Raw genomic sequence first — 17,518 nt, 5'->3', positions numbered from 1 at the left:
TCCGATATGGCTTTTGGTTCACCCTCACATGTGGTTCCGTCAGGATTTCATGCTCTACAACCTGCGTACAACCTGGCAGCTTCCAAAAACAAGTACCGGTTCCGCTGAAGCAGCTCTCAACATTATTACTTCTGGGCTGGTGACAGTTTCTCTGCCACTGTGACATCCTCGACCCTGGCTTCAAGATGGGCCCCAAGGCACGTAACTTACACCAGTTCCCTGTCTCAGCCTGGTTTGAGCAGATTAATGTGGTATAACTGATACAGCTTTCTTCTCCCTGGTTGGTGGATCTTATTGTTGATGTCAGTCAACTTTTCGACCACCTCGGAGGCCCATGCCACTTGACTAGAAACTTACTTTCCACCGTGGGGATCAACATCAACACCCTTTCTCCAGGGCTAAACTGTCTCAGTCTCACTGATGGATTGTACTCATTAACATATTGCCTGTTGGCAAATAGAACCCCCAACTAAAGCTCTATAAAACTTAACTTTTAATAATTAAATCCTTATTATAGTAGTAATTTATATTAAAATTCCAATATAGGCGCAGGTAGTGAGGACTATCAGGATTATTCAATTGGCATAACTGTGTATCCAATAGCCATCCTATCTATTTCCATTATCATATGCTTGTGGCCGCGGACCACTTATTGCACTATTCCCTACCTGTCCTATTGTAAACTAAAATTATAGCCTCCCCGACATGTTTCGCCTAACCGGCGTCTTCAGGGGATAGAGCCCACAAGCATATGATAATGGAAATAGATAGGATGGCTATTGGATACACAGTTATGCCAATTGAATAATCCTGATAGTCCTCACTACCTGCGCCTATATTGGAATTTTAATATAAATTACTACTATAATAAGGATTTAATTATTAAAAGTTAAGTTTTATAGAGCTTTAGTTGGGGGTTCTATTTGCCAACAGGCAATATGTTAATGAGTTAAATTGCCCCTACGCTGTCTCTGGCTGAACAGTGTTGGCTAGTTTAATTATACACTGATGGATTGTAGACCCTTGCCTGGGCCTCTTGTGTTTGAAGGAGGCTCTCCCTCACAATCGGCATCACCCTCGCAATCCGGTCCTGCATCTGGGCCACGTGCTCAATGACGCTCCGGTGGGGTGTTACCTCAGCTTCCCAGTTCTCCTTTGCAATGTCCAGAAGTTCCTGAGGGTGCCGTCCATATAACAATTTGAATGGCGAGAACCCCGTAGAGGCCTGGGGAACTTCCCTAATCGAGAATAGCAGGTAGGGGAGTAGGCAATCCCAGTCTCGGGCATCCTTATCCACTACCTTTGTAAGCATGGACTTTAGAATATTATTGAACCTCTTCACCAGGCTGCCCATCTGCGGATGGTACACTAGCGTACTGAGTTGCATAATCTGGAGAGCCTTACACAACTCTCTCATCACTTTATACATAAAAGGAGCTCCTTGGTCTGTCAAGATATCCTTTGGCAGAACAGGCTAGAGTCCCACCCTATAATCACTGGGTGCAACAGGTCCTTAATCACTCAGACCTCATGGAACTCAGCCCCACAGTTAATTTCTATAGTCACTCTGGCAACAGGGTAGTCCTTGGCGTCCCCATGAACAAAGCGGACACCCATGTTTTTCCCGGGGACCAACTGGTCGGGGAGAGTGGCCCTTATCAGAGTCACCAAACTCCCCGAGTCCAAAAGTTGTGACGCCAGTATCCCATTTATGGTCATGGGATATGACTGTGGCCCCTCACCAGGCTGATAGTCCTCACTGCAGGCGGGGAATGCATAGTGCGAACAGCGCCTCCTTCGGCTGCACTCCATCTGCTTGGAGGACATAGGACACTGGGCAGCTATGTGTCCAGGACCGTGACATCTCCAGCAGATCATGTCTTTCCCAGTGGCTTTTGGTAACCCCTCAGCAACCCCTTGGAACCTTGGACTTCTCACAGTTGTGGCTCTACTACCCCTCTGTAGAGGTTTGAGCTCCTTCTGGGTACACCAGTATGGGGATGTAACATTGCCCAGCTTCCTTAGAGACCTCTCAACCACCTGGTACCATTCTACTAGCCCAACCAGGTTGTCTGCATTTTGGGTGTCCCCCTAGGCAACCCAGGTCTGCACCGGTCTGGGCAGGGAGTGGATAAACCTGTCCATCACAACCTGTTCTACCATCTGGGTTGGAGGACTCCAGCTGCAACCACTTCTGTACCAGATGCAGGAAATTGAACATTTGGGAGCGAGGGGGCTTATCACAGCAATATGCTCAGTGGTGGACCCTTTGAGCTCGGACAGACATAGTCACCCCTGAGCGTGCCAGTATCTCAGTTATTAACTTTGCATATTCCTGGGCATCCTGTAAAGCCAGGTCATAATAGGCTTTTTGGGGCTTGCCAGTCAGATAGTGAGACAGCACCACCACCCACTGCTCTGGTGGCAGCTTTTTCCCCTCTGCTACCCTCTCGAACACAGTCAAAAACTCCTCAACATCATCACCTGGGGTCATTTTCTGCATGGCTCATCTTACCGCCTTTCGGACGTGGAAGTCATCACCTGGAGTTGGGGGAGGGGCTGTCGGCCTCCCATGAGCCACCTCTGCAAACAATTCCATCTGCTGCTGCAGTTTTCTTGCTGTTCTTGTTGCTGCTGCTGTTGGTGGATCTGTTGCGTAAGCTGCTTACTTGTCTCCTGCTGGGCTAGCACAAGGTGCTTAATCAGGTCCTCCATGCTGTCTGTCGTTGCTTCCTAGCTTATGGACGTCTTTACACAGGACATTCGGTTTGTCCACAGCTGCTATACATGTTCCTGGAACATTGTCCACATTCGAACCCCCACCTGTGATAGACCGCTCACTCAGCTGCACACGGAGGTAGACACAGGTATACTGTCTGTTTAAATTTCTTGTGTGTTTATTAGAATGCGGCATAAACCAACATAGAGTTCATCAAAGTAAAACACAGCCCTTTGGGAAACACAGGCAAACAAAACAAAGTGGTAACACCAAGCACAGTCCCTGAGGCAGTGGGGATGCGCCCGCTCAGGACTTAGCAAAGAAATGTCTCAGGTTAGCACACCACCGCCTCTCTGGAGTTAGCCTCTCCAAACATATTGAACACTGAATACCTCAGCAGGCCATCTATTTAAACCCCAGACCACAACCTGGGGTGGAGATATGGAGAACAACCACCCACCCTCTCTATGGTTGTTCTCAATAACCCTTAAAATGGCTACTTAACCCCTCACAACACTTAGTGTGCTGGAGCAAAATTTCTTGGTTTCAAATCACTGAAGTTAATAGCCTCATTGAAACATACTTCCCCTCCAGCACTTTGCAGTGCTAGTTAGAAAACTAACTTGAAATGATATTGAGAATTACGGTATGTAAAAGCTGATGTTAAAAACGAACAGCATATGAATATCATGCGGATGTCATATGGATGCTACTTGATAAAAATTGCATTGTAGTTGCCTGACACTCATTCTACTTTTCAAGAACAACATCGGAGCGATTTTATTTATGCTGATGAGTGTAAGCCCTAAGATGGAGAAACACAAATGTAAGTGCATTATAAAATTGAAAAGGGGGGTAATGGCAGAATAAAGGATGGGAGACATCTGAAAGTGGAGAGCCCCCTTTAAGGTGCCAAATCTCTAATTGCTAAATTAGGCAAGATTTTTTTAGTTTTCCTAATTATGTATAATAAAGAAAGGTTATATATTTTAGTTTCCTTTTCTCTCCTGAAGTTTTCCAGTTTTCCTTTTTAAAATATCATTTGAATGTTGTATACTACTTATTTTTGGATTAATGCTCACTTTAGATTAATTTTGAAATTGTATATGATTCCAATAGCAACTTGTAAAAATGTTCTAATACCATTTTGTGAGAGGCATCCATTTGATATATACATCAGAGAAGTTTTTGTAGGAGTTGCTTGTTTCCTAAAGCAGTTTTGAAGTGTTTTTGAAGAGTTTTTGAAGAGTTTCATTTTCCATTTTTTTTTTTTTTTTTTTTTTGCAGCCGCTTGATTGGACATTACCTAATTTGGAGTGGATATGTGGCGCCCCTGCGGGTTCAGTCGCCGCAGAGGTACTGCATCTCACCCAGAAGTGTGGTACCCCACTCTCAGGTAAGGAGGGAGTACTACCTGGGACCCACACACCCACATCCAATACACTCCACTTCAGTAGGGAAGGGCGAGATTGCTCCTAAGGGAGAGCACAGTCCCTGGTCCCTAGCTGGAGGGTGGAACTAGGTAGAGGAGGTGGGTGGAGAAAGAAGTTCAGTGGCGCACAGAGGGTAGGATTATAAAAGGAGAGACAGAGGGGATCCCAGGGGCACGGCGAGTGCAGAGGCCACCCGCGCACCCGAATTCAAGCTGACGTGGAGGGATCAGGCTGCAGAAGGGGACCGGCCCTAGACTAGTGGAGAACAACCAGGCTCAGCTAGCCAACCGGATGCTGTAGCATTTTCAAGGTGTTGCAGCCAAAATCCACAATTACATGGCAGAAAAGGCGGCCTCATAGGGTCCAGGGGACTGACTTGGGACACTGATTGTGAGGCGCAGGGCAGGACTCCTGAGATACTTGAAAGATTGCTGAACCCCTACCCTGGAGGACACAGGACGACGAGGGAGGTTACACACTGGCCATTGTAACCTGGAGAATTGAACAACCGTGAGTAAAATCTGAAGACTGCACCCCACTGTGTCTTTGAATAATTGCTGCGCCATCACCAGCCCTGCACTACACAGCACCAGCAACATCTACCTCCTACAATATATAATTTCCTGCCCTGGAGCTAAGCTCTGCCTGTGGAGAGCTGAACCAACTCTGCTGCATCACCATCAGCTCCAGAGGATCTGCACCGCAGCGGTGGCCCCATATAGCCGCATACCACAGGTGGTGTCACGAACATTATTAAACTAAAAACTTTATTCCCCTTTTACTTTCCCTTTAATTGACTGCCCTTGGTCACGGACCGGGTCACTGCCACCTTGACATCCCCCAGCATCGACCGGCCTGGCTACCGAGTACACCACGGCCCAGGGGGCAAGTCATACACAAGAGCCACTTCAAATAAATTACATGCACTTTCTATTTTCAATCAGGCATTTTCAAAATTTGAAGCAGAAAAAATGCCCAAAAAACTGAACATACGAACAATAAAGTGTTTTCACAAAATAAATCAATATGATGTCTTTCAAGTGTTTTTGAATGTATGTTTCCTTTTTATTGTAAGTGGACCAACTTTAAAAACTCGTTTGTGCACAAACCCTACGGTTCTGTTCAGATATCCAGTAGCTACTTTCATTTTAGTATCCGTTTTAGGATCATAAAAATTTTAATAAAACAAAATTGTATAGGACCCATTCAGTTGAACAGGAATCGAAAGTGTCATGAAATATCTTCTGTTAGGCTATGTGCCCACGATGCAGAAATGCTCCGGATTTTTTCTGAGCATTTCTGCATCTCCCTGGCAGAAAAAACGCATGCGAATTGTACATGCGGATTGTACATGCGTTTTTTTCTGCCAGGGACAAGCGGAAGTGAAGCGTTCTTCACTTGCATTTCCGCATGCGGGTTGTCAAGCGCTTTCCAAGAGATTTTAGCATCACTTGGAAAGTGCTTGACAACTTGGTCACACTATATAAATCCATGCAAACGACATGGATTTATATAGTGTGACCGAAAGAATGGTAAAAATAAAAAATAAATATTATATTTTCCTTCTGATGGCCCCGGTGTCTTTGTCCTGGCTTGCGGCAGCTCACGGTAGACTAAAAGGTCCTGCCATTGTCTCGCCCCCGGTGGGGCCTTACTGCCTGGGGCAGTATACACTGTGTTCCAAATTATTATGCAAATAATATTTTCTCAGATTTTCCCAAATAACCTATATGAATTGCAGTCATTGTAATTTTCCAGTCAAATAACTATTAGAGTACAATTGAAATGTTTTTGTACAAACTGCCTATGATAACAGTATATTTTTTAAAAAATAAAACACTCAAACTGCACTCAAAATGCTTGTTCCAAATTATTATGCACAGCAGAGTTTTCAACCTTTTCATTTTAATAAAGAACAAAAAATGGTCATTTTTGAAATTATAAGCATTAGCAGGTTATTACAAACTGAAATCAAACAGTTTTCAACTCAAAACTTTATTCTAGGTGATGTTACATTTGCACATAGGACCCCTTGTTCGAAAGGAGCTTCTGAACTCTCTCATTCATTGAATTTGTCAGGTTTTGGATGGTTTCTGCTTCAATTGTTTTGCATGAGGACAGAATACCCTCCCAGAGCTGTTGCTTAGATGTGAACTGACCTATTAAATCCATTGGAGTGCATTACAGTCACAGACACAGCTGCGGCTGCAATGCAGGAATGAAGGTGAGCAATGACCTGGTCAGACTACCTGGCTAAGGCAGATTAAGTAAAACCCGGCAGGGCCTTCATTTCTTGGAGGAGGTCACAGGAGGCAGTGGGGCGGCCTCCTCCCTCCAACCCGGGTTTTCCAGTGGCTCTTGCCACAGGTCCTTTAAAACTCCTTCACTAAGGTTTAGTGATGTTCTATGTTGCAACCTGCTAGGAGCACAGCAGGTTAGCACAGCAGGACTGAGTGTGGCTGTACCACCACCTAGGAAGGCTCTGCACCTGTCAGGCTCTGAGAGGCCCGGCGTGGCCGTTGTCCCCGGCAACCGTTGTTTATGGACTCATGTTAACCCGGCTGCGAACCGGAGGACTTTCTGTTTAACCGTGAGTTGCTGAATAAAAGCTGTTTATGTTGGACTTGCTTGGGTCACTGCCTCAGTTACTGCACGGTGTGTACACCACCGCCTCACAATATGTATATCACGGTGGCTGGCCCAGGGCAGACAGTGCGCCAAAAAGGGGGTTTAATAAAAATGAAAATAAAAGTTTGTGACGCCACCTGTGGATTCTGGTAAGAGGTTACCAGCGCTTCAACAGTCCACTGAGGCTGATGTTAGGGGCAGCTTTGATGAGACGGCTCCCCACAGGTGGAGCCGGCCTCAGGGCAGCGTAGCATGAATGGAGGTGGGTGCGCTGGGCGTTGTGGTGCAGGTAGGGAACGATGGCACAGCCGGAGTAACGGACAGAAACAGGGGATTTTGCTTCATTACCTTTACAGGTACAGCTGGTAGATATGGTCCAGGGTACTCTAGGTGAAGGGCGCACTTTTGGACTTCTTCTCAGTGAGCGGGTATAAGGCCTCCTGTTCCGTGTCTGTCTCTGTGTAAGCTCCTGGCCAGCCTGCAACTGTGCCTAGCTTATGTGTCTTGCTTTCTCTTAACCTGTTGCTCTGAGGTAGGATCTCCGGTTGGTGACCACTTTCCCTGGACGTCGGGGCCTTCGTGGTACCTGGTCCTGTGAGTCTAGCTTCAGGTCTGCCAGGGACTTGTAGTCCTCCTGGGATTCCGGTTAACCCTACTGGGTGTGAAGGGTCCCTGTAGGCTCGGACCCGGTGTCTGGTAAGTATACTGGGGTGAGCCTGGTATGCTCCTCTGCCCCCTTTATCACTCCTTCTCTCCTCGCCGTCGGCCACGCTTGGGGCCTTCACTACAAGGCAGCTGGCGTGCTGCGTCTTCACCGCACTCTGAGTGTCGGCACGCTCTCCGTCTGGCTTCAGAGCTGCTGGAGGCCTAGCTTGCCTCTCACAGCAGCCAGTGTGCTGCTCACTGTCTGAGCACTAATCTCGAACTTGACTCACTTAAACTGATTAACTGACTGAGCTGCCTGGCTCCACCTTCCCTATATATCCCTATCAGGGCTCCCTCTGCTGGTATGAGGTGGAAGGTGGAGGTGTTTGAATGTAGTGAGGGCCTCTTGTGGGTAGAAATCCAGCCATGCACCCTTCTAGGTTCTGTGGCACAAAGCGCAGCAGGGCGCCACACCATGACATCATTTAGTCATGTGACGGGTCACGCGACCGCCGACGTCAGCAGTCGCGTGACCCGTCAAATGACTAAATGACGTCACCGCAGGTCCTTTAGTCTACCGCAAGCTGCCGGCAAGCCAGGACAAAGACACCGGGGCCATCAGAAGGTAAGTATAATATTTATTTTTTATTTTATTCTTTTTTTTTACAGGTTCTATGGTACCCGGGTCCGGAGGAGAATCTCCTCTTCTCCAAACCCTGGTACCATCCGCACATAGAAACGCATGGATTCTGCATGTACAGATGCAGTTATGCGGATTACATGCGGTCCAATGCAAGTCAATGGCGGCGAAAACGCCGCGATTCTGCAAAATAATTGGTAATGCTGCGGATTTTTCCGCAATGATAATCCGCAGCGGAAATTTCCGCAGCACATGTGGATTATTATTGGGGAACATGGCAGACCTTCTACCAAGCGTTTTTTAAGCGCTTCTGCAGTGGAATTTCCGCTGTGGAAACTTTTAAAAAATGCATAGTGGGCACACAGCCTTAGCCTGCTTTTCTTCTACACATTTTGTAGCTAGAACAAAAACGTGTGTACAACTTTTTTGATTGGCCAAAAAAAAACAGATAACAAATGGATTCTTCTTTTTACATTGAAGTGTATGGACAACTGATAATTACAAGATACCTCTTTTAAAAACAGATTCACTAAAAATGAATCGAAATTAGATGCAAAACAGAAACCAATGTGTATTTTTTTTAAAAGATGGATCCATACAAAAATAGGAAACTTTGGTTACTATTTTGCATTTGATTTTTCTCTGTAAGCCAGTATTAAAAATAAATAAATATAATGGGACATGTGAACAGAGCTTAGGGTAAATCAAATCATGAGATAATTTAGTACAGCAGATTTCAATACTATGTTTAAATGATAGGAAAGGTATTTTTCTTTAAACTACACTGCTCAAAAAAATAAAGGGAACACTTAAACAACAGAATATAACTCCAAGTAAATCAAACTTGTGTGAAATCAAACTGTCCACTTAGGAAGCAACACTGATTGACAATCAATTTCACATGCTGTTGTGCAAATGGAATAGACAATAGAGGGAAATTATTGGCAATTATCAAGACACCCTCAATAAAGGAGTGGTTCTGCAGGTGGGGACCACAGACCACATCTCAGTACCAATGCTTTCTGGCTGATATTTTGGTCAATTTTGAATGTTGGTTGTGCTTTCACACTCGTGGTAGCATGAGACGGACTCTACAATCCACAGAAGTTGCTCAGGTAGTGCAGCTCATCCAGGATGGCACATCAATGCGAGCTGTGGCAAGAAGGTTTGCTGGGTCTGTCAGCATAGTGTCCAGAGGCTGGAGGCGCTACCAGGAGACGTGGAGGGACCGTAGGAGGGCAACAACCCAGCAGCAGGACCGCTACCTCCACCTTTGTGCAAGGAGGAACAGGAGGAGCACTGCCAGAGCCCTGCAAAATGACCTCCAGTTGGCCACAAATGTGCATGTGTCTGCACAAACGGTTAGAAACCGACTCCATGAGGGTGATATGAGAGCCCGATGTCCACAGATGGGGGTTGTGCTCACAGCCCAACACCGTGCAGGACACGCTTGGCATTTGCCACAGAACACCAGGATTGGCAAAGTCGCCACTGGCGCCCTGTGCTCTTCACAGATGAAAGCAGGTTCACACTGAGCACATGTGACAGACGTGACAGAGTCTGGAGACGCCGTGGAGAGCGATCTGCTGCCTGCAAAATCCTTCAGCATGACTGGTTTGGCAGTGGGTCAGTAATGGTGTGGGGTGGCATTTCTTTGGAGGGCCACACAGCCCTCCATGTGCTCGTTAGAGGTAGCCTGACTGCCATTAGGTACCGAGATGAGATCCTCAAACCCCTTGTGAGACTATACGCTGGTGCGGTTGGTCCTGGGTTCCTCCTAATTCATGACAATGCCAGACCTCATGTGGCTGGAGTGTGTCAGCAGTTCCTGCAAGATGAAGGCATTGAAGTTATGGACTGGCCCGCCCGTTCCCCAGACCTGAATCTGATTGAGCACATCTGGGACATCATGTCTCGCTTCATCCACCAACGTCACGTTGCACCACAGACTGTCCAGGATTTGGCGGATGCTTTAGTCCAGGTCTGGGAGGAGATCCCGCAGGAGACCATCCGCAACCTCATCAGGAGCATGCCCAGGCATTGTAGGGAGGTCATACAGGCATGTGGAGGCCACACACAATACTGAGCCTCATTTTGACTTGTTTTTAGGACATTACATCAAAGTTGGATCAGCCTGTAGTGTGTTTTTCCACTCTAATTTTGTTGGTGACTCCAAATCCAGGCCTCCATTGGTTAATAAATTTGATTTCCATTGATGATTTTTGTGTGATTTTGTTGTCAGCACATTCAACTTTGCACAGAACAAAGTATTCAATGAGAATATTTCATTCATTCAGGTCTAGGATGTGTTATTTGAGTGTTCCCTTTATTTTTTTGAGCAGTGCATATATTTTTAATCTGGAAATATTGCCAAGGAGCTGAAATTTGCAATAAACTATATATAAAAATCAGTATAGGGAAAGGAACAATCCCATTGGTGATGAATGACAAACACTGATTTGGAATGATATCTTCATTAAATGCAAAACTTACTCTTGACATGTTTCTGAAAATACAGTAACCACTGTCTTAATGTTGAGTCTCCCAAAATGTAAATGAACTTTTTCATGAAGCATTGATTCAGATTATTCAAGGTTTTGTATGCCAGTGTACTGCATCCTTTTGGATACCATATATCCTTCATAACATATCCACTGGGATACTCCAACTTTGTTCCAATTTTGCATGTTTTCTTAATGAGACTGACCGCTGTGAAAATAACAATAATAATATTTATCATAGTGATGACAACCAAAATAACATTTCATAGTTACCCAAACATTTGACTCGTTGACTGCTGCTATGTTAAAGGAGAGAGCATAAACAATATAATACATGCCTCAACTGCCCATCAAACTAAGAAAATCTATATTAAATCATTTGAGACCATTATTAATTTGACGAAAACACACATTTTATTGGAATCATTTATGAAGAGTTTCAAAATATATGCAAGATAAAAACATTGATGAGAAAGATACAGACACACAGAGACAAGAGATATATTGCCATCAAAAGTTAACAGAGCACCGTCAGAAAACTTTGAACACAAATGTGAACAAGGTCTTCATTTTCATGCAGCGCTATTATTACGGTAACTTCAAGAATAAAAGAAAGGAGCACCTCTGCTTCAATGTATGAATCAGCCCAGACTGGCTTACTCAAGCCCAATACTGAAAAGGCTCACCTGGAATCATTGTGCAATCTCAGGCACAACTCTGATGTTAGCAGACCGCAGCCTTCATTGTCAGCCCCCAGCTGAGGGTGAAGATACAGATCCAAAATAAAAAATATTAAAAAATGACGATCCAATGGCACCCATTGTGCAGAGAAATCCAGGTCATCAGGAAAGGGAGAGGAGTGCACTAACCTGAGACCCCTCGGACAAAGTTTCTCCTCAATATAGACAGTGAGGAATCTTGTCTCAGGTTATCGCACTCCTCTCCCTTTCCTGATGACCTGGATTTCTCTGAACAATGGGACGGTATTTTGAAAGACTGCATGAATAATATGCTTTTATGCTTGTATAAAAAAAAGATCTAAACTATGTGATATAGCTGTGGCTAAAGTATATAGCCTGGCCAAGGAACTATTATGTTTTGAAGCACACCCTGAATTTAATAACTTGAATTCATTAGTTACTACATCTATTTTGCAAATAGAACACAATACCATAATCAGAAAATCAAAAAAATTACTTCATGACCGGAGTGATTATAAAAATGGGCAGTACTCAGGTCCCAATAAGAATAGAAATAACTATCACACAAGGGATAAAGTTGAGACCCCCATTAATAAAACTAAACCTGGAACAAATTTCACCAGAAGCTTTGTAAATAGTAAATTTAGAAAGAAAGATACTCATCCAAGGAGTCGAAAAAACTCTTCTGAGGATATTATAAATAAGTCCCAGCAAACTAATGGGAATCAAAAGGGTGCTATAGCTGAGACCAATAGCCCTATTATCGTGAAACAAAAAGTGGATGAAGTTAGGAATGGTCAGGCTGCTAATATCAATAGCTCTGAAAACAATTTGGGAAAAAACCTCACAGATCCATTACCAGAAAAAAAACAACTAAATTAACATCCTTCTCAGATGCAAAAAAAAATTGGAAATAATAAAAAAACAAATTGAAAGAATTAATGAGGAAAGGAGAAAATCGCAAAGGTTTACATATCTCCTCCCATTTATGCCCAAGGACAATACTGTTAGTGAGTCTCAGGACCCCACCCTAAAAAGCACTCCTATACCAACTGACACAGATCTATTAGAGTTTTCTGTATATGAGGCTTATAATGATGAGGAAGTTGCAGATGAAGAGAATGTTATAACCTTTGATAATACGGGGAAGGCGAAAGGAGCCACAGTTCCTTTTTTGCCCAGGGCATTGTCCCCCAAGAAGAAATTAATAACGAACTTTTATCCACCAAAACCAAGAAAAAGAAAAAGCTCCATAGAGGGAGCAGAGCTGGCAAATTACAGCAAAAAAGGAAAAGCCGGGATCCCCCTGATTCTGAACTAGTGGTACAAACAAAGTCTATACAGATTTTTAACCTATCCAATTATCACCTTACTAAGGATGAAACCTCAGTCCTTTCCAAAGGACTATCTTTTTGTCCAACTTATGAAACCAAAACTTTGATTTATTTTTGGATTTCCAAGCTTTTATTAGAAAAATAACTCTAAAAAGGCATCTCCTTGTAAATAGTAAAAAAGATTCACCCTTGGTAAAACAGGGGGATATACCCGATGAATTTTTACATGTGGACATCAATGCGAAATTCTCTTTTTATCCCATAGATAGTAAAGGGCAGTATATCAGTACTTTCTGTGATCTGGTATTGAACAAATTTAAGACCTCTCCTACACTAAAAAATAAAACAAAAAATTTGACAGCCCAAGAGAGAGCAGCTCTGTGATCTCTCCAGAATAATACCAACATCATTATCAGATCTGCTGATAAAGGTGGGGTATTGTTATCCAAAATACTACCGATTATTGTAAGGAAGCAAACAGAATTTTGTCTGACCCTGTATATTACCAAGAGATCATAACTGACCCATTTCCCCACATAACCAGTGTTATGTACTGCAACTAAGAACTAAGGAGTAGGAGGGAAAAGCTGTCCCTGCACTGAGACTCAGCTTAAACCCTACGCTGGGGTGGGTGCCCTATTCCTTGTGAATAGCCCCACCGACACTCCTGCACTGAACTCAAAAGAAGACCTGAAGGAAGGGGAAAGGGGTCCCTAAAAGATCTAAGGACTGGGAGCAAAAACAGGAGACCTCCTAACAGAAAAGTTAGTTGCAGAAACGAAGATTAAAGGGAACAAAACTGGTGGAACAAGAAGTCCCAGGATATCAATTGTTCTAAGCACAAAGAACTAGCAAGGCAACTTAGCCAGAGCACAAGCGTAACAACACTGATGTCCAGCAAGGAATGGGAGACAGGTGCTGAGTAATAAAGAGTGAGGAGATTATGTGACCAAGACTGGGAAAAGAAGACAGAGGAAAAGACTAGAAGCCAGCACACCACAAAAAGATGGCCGAAAAGTAAAACAACATAGATTCTAACAACCAGACAGTATAATACTCTTGCTGAAAAGGCAACTACTATGAATATTTTTAATAAGAAAGAAAAGAAGTTTCTGATCAACAGATTTCCTACAATCCCATTTTTCTATCACCTGCCGAAGGTTCACAAAGATCTTCTGAATCCTGGTCGTCCGATCATCTCGGGCATCGGGTTTTCAACAAGTAATTTGTCTGCTTATTTAGACAAAATCATGAAATGTATGTAATCTGTCTAGTTACATTAGAGACTCTACGGAATTAATCAGCCTTGTACTCCAACATTGAACATTGGTCTTCTTTGTTTTGAAAAATTTGTAGGGAGTGACCCGAGACTTCCAACAACCCAAAAACAATTCATTATTCAGGGATTAGAATTTATTTTAAAGAACAATTATTTTAGTTTTCTTGGAAAATTTTATCATCAAAAATGGGGGACCGCGATGGGATCGAGGGTTGCACCTATGTATGCAAAGCTTTTTATGGGTCTATTTGAACAAGGATTTATATATCATAATTCTTTAGCTAAAAATATTGTGATTTACAAATGATTTATCGATGACCTGTTCTTTACTTGGGATAATACATCCTGCAACATGGGAGAATTCATTGAGGGACTTAATAAGAACATTTGGAGCATCTCTTTCTCTTCCAACTTTAATACTGATACTTTTGACTTCCTAGACATCACCATTTTTCATATAGATCAGCGCATTCACACCAAGACTTTTTTTTTAAGAAAGTAGACTCCAACAGCTACATACATTAGAAAAGTAGTCACTATCAGAAATGGTTAAGAAATATACCTATTAACCAATTTGAAAGAATCAGAAAAAACTGTATCTCTGATTCTGATTTCCTATCCCAGGCAAATATTTTACAAAATAGGTTTGTGGAACAAGAATACCCAGGAAAGCTAATAAAAAGCGCATTTAATGCTACAAAAATCATTAGTCGGGACCGTTTGTTGTGTAGCACCCTGAGGATTCGGCTGCTACAGGGGTATTGCACCTCAAACCAGAGGTGTGATATTCCACTCCCGGGTAAGGATGGAGTGTGGACCTGAGCTCGGTAGGCTGCATGCACTACATACATCCCATTTCCGAGGAACAGGCCGACGGTACTCCCACTTAGAAATGTGCAGGTACGACCGAGTCTGTTCCTGGCTGGAGTGGGAGGGGGGTGGTACATCCCAAGTAGTGTAGGGGCAGATAGGGGGAGCAGCCTGGGTAAAGATAGGAGCTCATTGGGTGCTGGTCACCTGAGCTCACACATAGAGGGTGTATATAAGGTGGGCACCATCAAAGATCAGGGTCAGTCAGTCTGCCAGCCTTTTGCAGAGAGAAGTCAGAGGAGGAAGAGGAGCAGAGAAGCCCCAGAGAGAGAGAGAGAGTGGAGGAGAGAAGGAAAGACCCAGAGGAGACAAAGAGAGGACTCTGAGAACCCAAATTCAATCCTCGGGTGAAGAGTCGGCAATAGGGTACCGGATCCCAAACTGGTGGGGGCAAAAGCACACCCTAGCCAGAGACCGGAGGCCGTGGGCAGCGTCTGCCACGGCCACCCACCACATCCACCCCGAAGGCATACCACGTGGAGGGTCAGGGAACCCAAGGCCAAGGGTCTCCCAACAGAAGGCCCGAGGGAGCTGGACCTAGGTGGATCACTAGTGGGGACGGCCAGAGGAAAGGACAGAAGGAGAGCTCAGGGTCACGCTCCGGACTTGTTTGGGGGTTTGCTGAATCCAGGACCTGGTGGACGCAGCACGGCTCGGGTGGTCACTTGAAGCTGGAGTGACCGGAACATCAGCAGTGAGTAAATACCCTAAACTGCACAACCCGACTCTGTCTTCATTTAACATCTATGTTGCACCACCACAACCCCCATCCTCTGCACCTGACCCCCTGAGGCTATACCCCACCCGTTGGGGGTTATACTACCAAAAGCTGCACCAACACCATCAGCCTCAGCGGACCCTGCTGCAGCGGCGGCCATAGTGACCGCAATACAACGGGTGGCGTAGTCGACATTAAGAACTTAATAACATCTGTAGGACTGCCACATACAACTGAGTTTGACACCCTGGGCACGGACCGGGTCACAGCCACTCGGAAGACTACAACCCCCATCTGATCCGGCTCCGGGTATTCCCCTAAAGAATATGGCCCAGGGGGCGCGTCAACTTTGGCGTAGTCGGCAGGATTACGTGCCCGCAACACCCGGGTACTGCGTGCCTGAAGAAAAGAACGAGTTTACCTCAAAAAGAAGTCTCCTGCCGGTTCCGGAGGGTCCCCGCCATCGGACCCCATCACAGGTCGTTTCCCGCCGGTTGTCCGCCATTAACAGCTTTTTCCCGCCATCTGCAGAGTTTCCCGCCACTGGGAGACGATTCCCGCCATTTCCAAAGGTTTCCCGCCTTGGAAGAGCGGACGCCATTATGGGCGTGCCAGAGGATGGCAAGAGGCCGCCTCCCATCGTGGGCCAGGACCGAAAATGGCGCCAAAAGTGGAAACCGCCCCCACCAACAGAGACTGTGATGCTAGAGGTGTCTGTCAGCGTGAAAGAACTGCCCCTGGAGCTGACAATCACCAAGTGGCCCCGGGACCGCCCTCGAAGTGGGAGGACTGAGAAGAAGAGAGCAAAGATGGGTGTCGCCTGGAGGAGTCTGGAGAGAGCGCACCCGGAGGCAAGAAGCCTGGAGAAGAGTATCGGAGGAGCTTACCCGGAGATGGCGAGAAAGCAGAGCAGCACCGGCCCGTTGGCCAGGAGCCTGCTAGAAACAGAGGAGGGAGAGCAGAGCAGCACCGGCCCGCTGGCCAGGAGCCTGCTGGAGACAACAGAAGGAGAGCAGAGCAGCACCGACCCGTTGGTCAGGAGCCTGCTGGAAACAACGACCCCACTAGGCCTAGTGGAGGTCCTAGCACAGCTCCCCCGAGACCGGGAGTGTGCACAGACCGCTCTGGAGGGCCTCGCAAGGAGGATGGCCCGGGTGCAGCGAGAGACGTTGGCGGAGTGGAGCCGTGAGATGGCCCAGCAGACCGAGACCTGTCAGCGGAGCACGCCACCCGAGACGAGGAGACAGACCGCCTCTGAGGATGGCGCGGGAGGACTGAAGGCCGGAGACGGCGCCGAGAAGGGAGCCGAACGAGTGGAGGCAGGTAAAGGGGATGTCTATACCCCAAACCGGGAAACCGCGTACCTGCCCCAGCTCCCCGTCGCAGAGCCCGAAGTCTATCCTGCCGTGCCCGTCGCTGCAACGTCACCGCCGTAGACTAGGCCTCAAACGGGAGCCGCGACCCCTGTGACGTCACACGCCTCGACCCCGAGCGTGACCAAGCAGGAAGTACCACCAGCCTGGTCGCAAGGCCTAGTACCCCCGGGCGCCGCAATACCAACAGCGCCCCCTACCTCCGCGGAGCCACCGGCCTGGTCGCAGGGCCAAGTAGCCCAGGGTGCCGCCGTCCTTACGGTGCCCTTTACCTTCCAGATACCCCAGGCCTGGCCGCAAGGCCCGGGCAACCCGGGCGCTAACACCACCGCGCCCATAAGACCAAAAGTGCCGCATCTGGGAGAGGACCTGTTTACCCAACACACGTGCCCGGATGGGCAGCCTTTCATCTGGCCCCAGGAATATCATGAACTGGAACGGCAGAGGAAGGCTGGGGCCATGTGTGCACCCCTGATTCCGGCTCCGAAGCCCGTTAAGAGGATCTCGCCCCCGCTAGAAGAGACCCAGTTTGAGTGGGACCCCACCGGAGAAGACCTCATGGGGTTCACTCAGGAGACTCGGGCAGCTGCAGCGGAGCGTGCTGAATGCTGCCGCCAACAGCTCGAGGTCTTCGAGAGGGAGCGGAGAGAGAGGCGGGTCCGGGAACAGCAAGCTCA

General features: G+C 46.3%; 1 protein-coding gene across 3 annotated transcripts in view; it reads right to left on the bottom strand.

Annotated features, from left to right (window-relative positions):
- Positions 1-17,518, bottom strand: part of LOC141172419 (NXPE family member 1-like) — a 358,423-nt gene that overhangs the window by 40,276 nt on the left and 300,629 nt on the right. For 2 of the 3 annotated variants that reach the window (XM_073656626.1, XM_073656627.1), the window contains one exon: positions 10,559-10,774. The exons of the other annotated variant lie outside the window; for it this stretch is intronic. In XM_073656626.1, the coding sequence (XP_073512727.1) occupies positions 10,559-10,774 (216 nt within the window). The remainder of the gene's footprint in view (positions 1-10,558; positions 10,775-17,518) is intronic. 3 annotated transcript variants of the gene reach the window in all.

The sequence above is a fragment of the Phyllobates terribilis genome, unplaced genomic scaffold (assembly GCF_046119375.1).
Source record: "Phyllobates terribilis strain yellow unplaced genomic scaffold, ASM4611937v1 Scaffold_12__6_contigs__length_324123572, whole genome shotgun sequence".
Classification (NCBI taxonomy): Eukaryota; Metazoa; Chordata; class Amphibia; order Anura; family Dendrobatidae; genus Phyllobates; species Phyllobates terribilis.
This window is presented reverse-complemented; position numbering and strand designations above follow the sequence as displayed.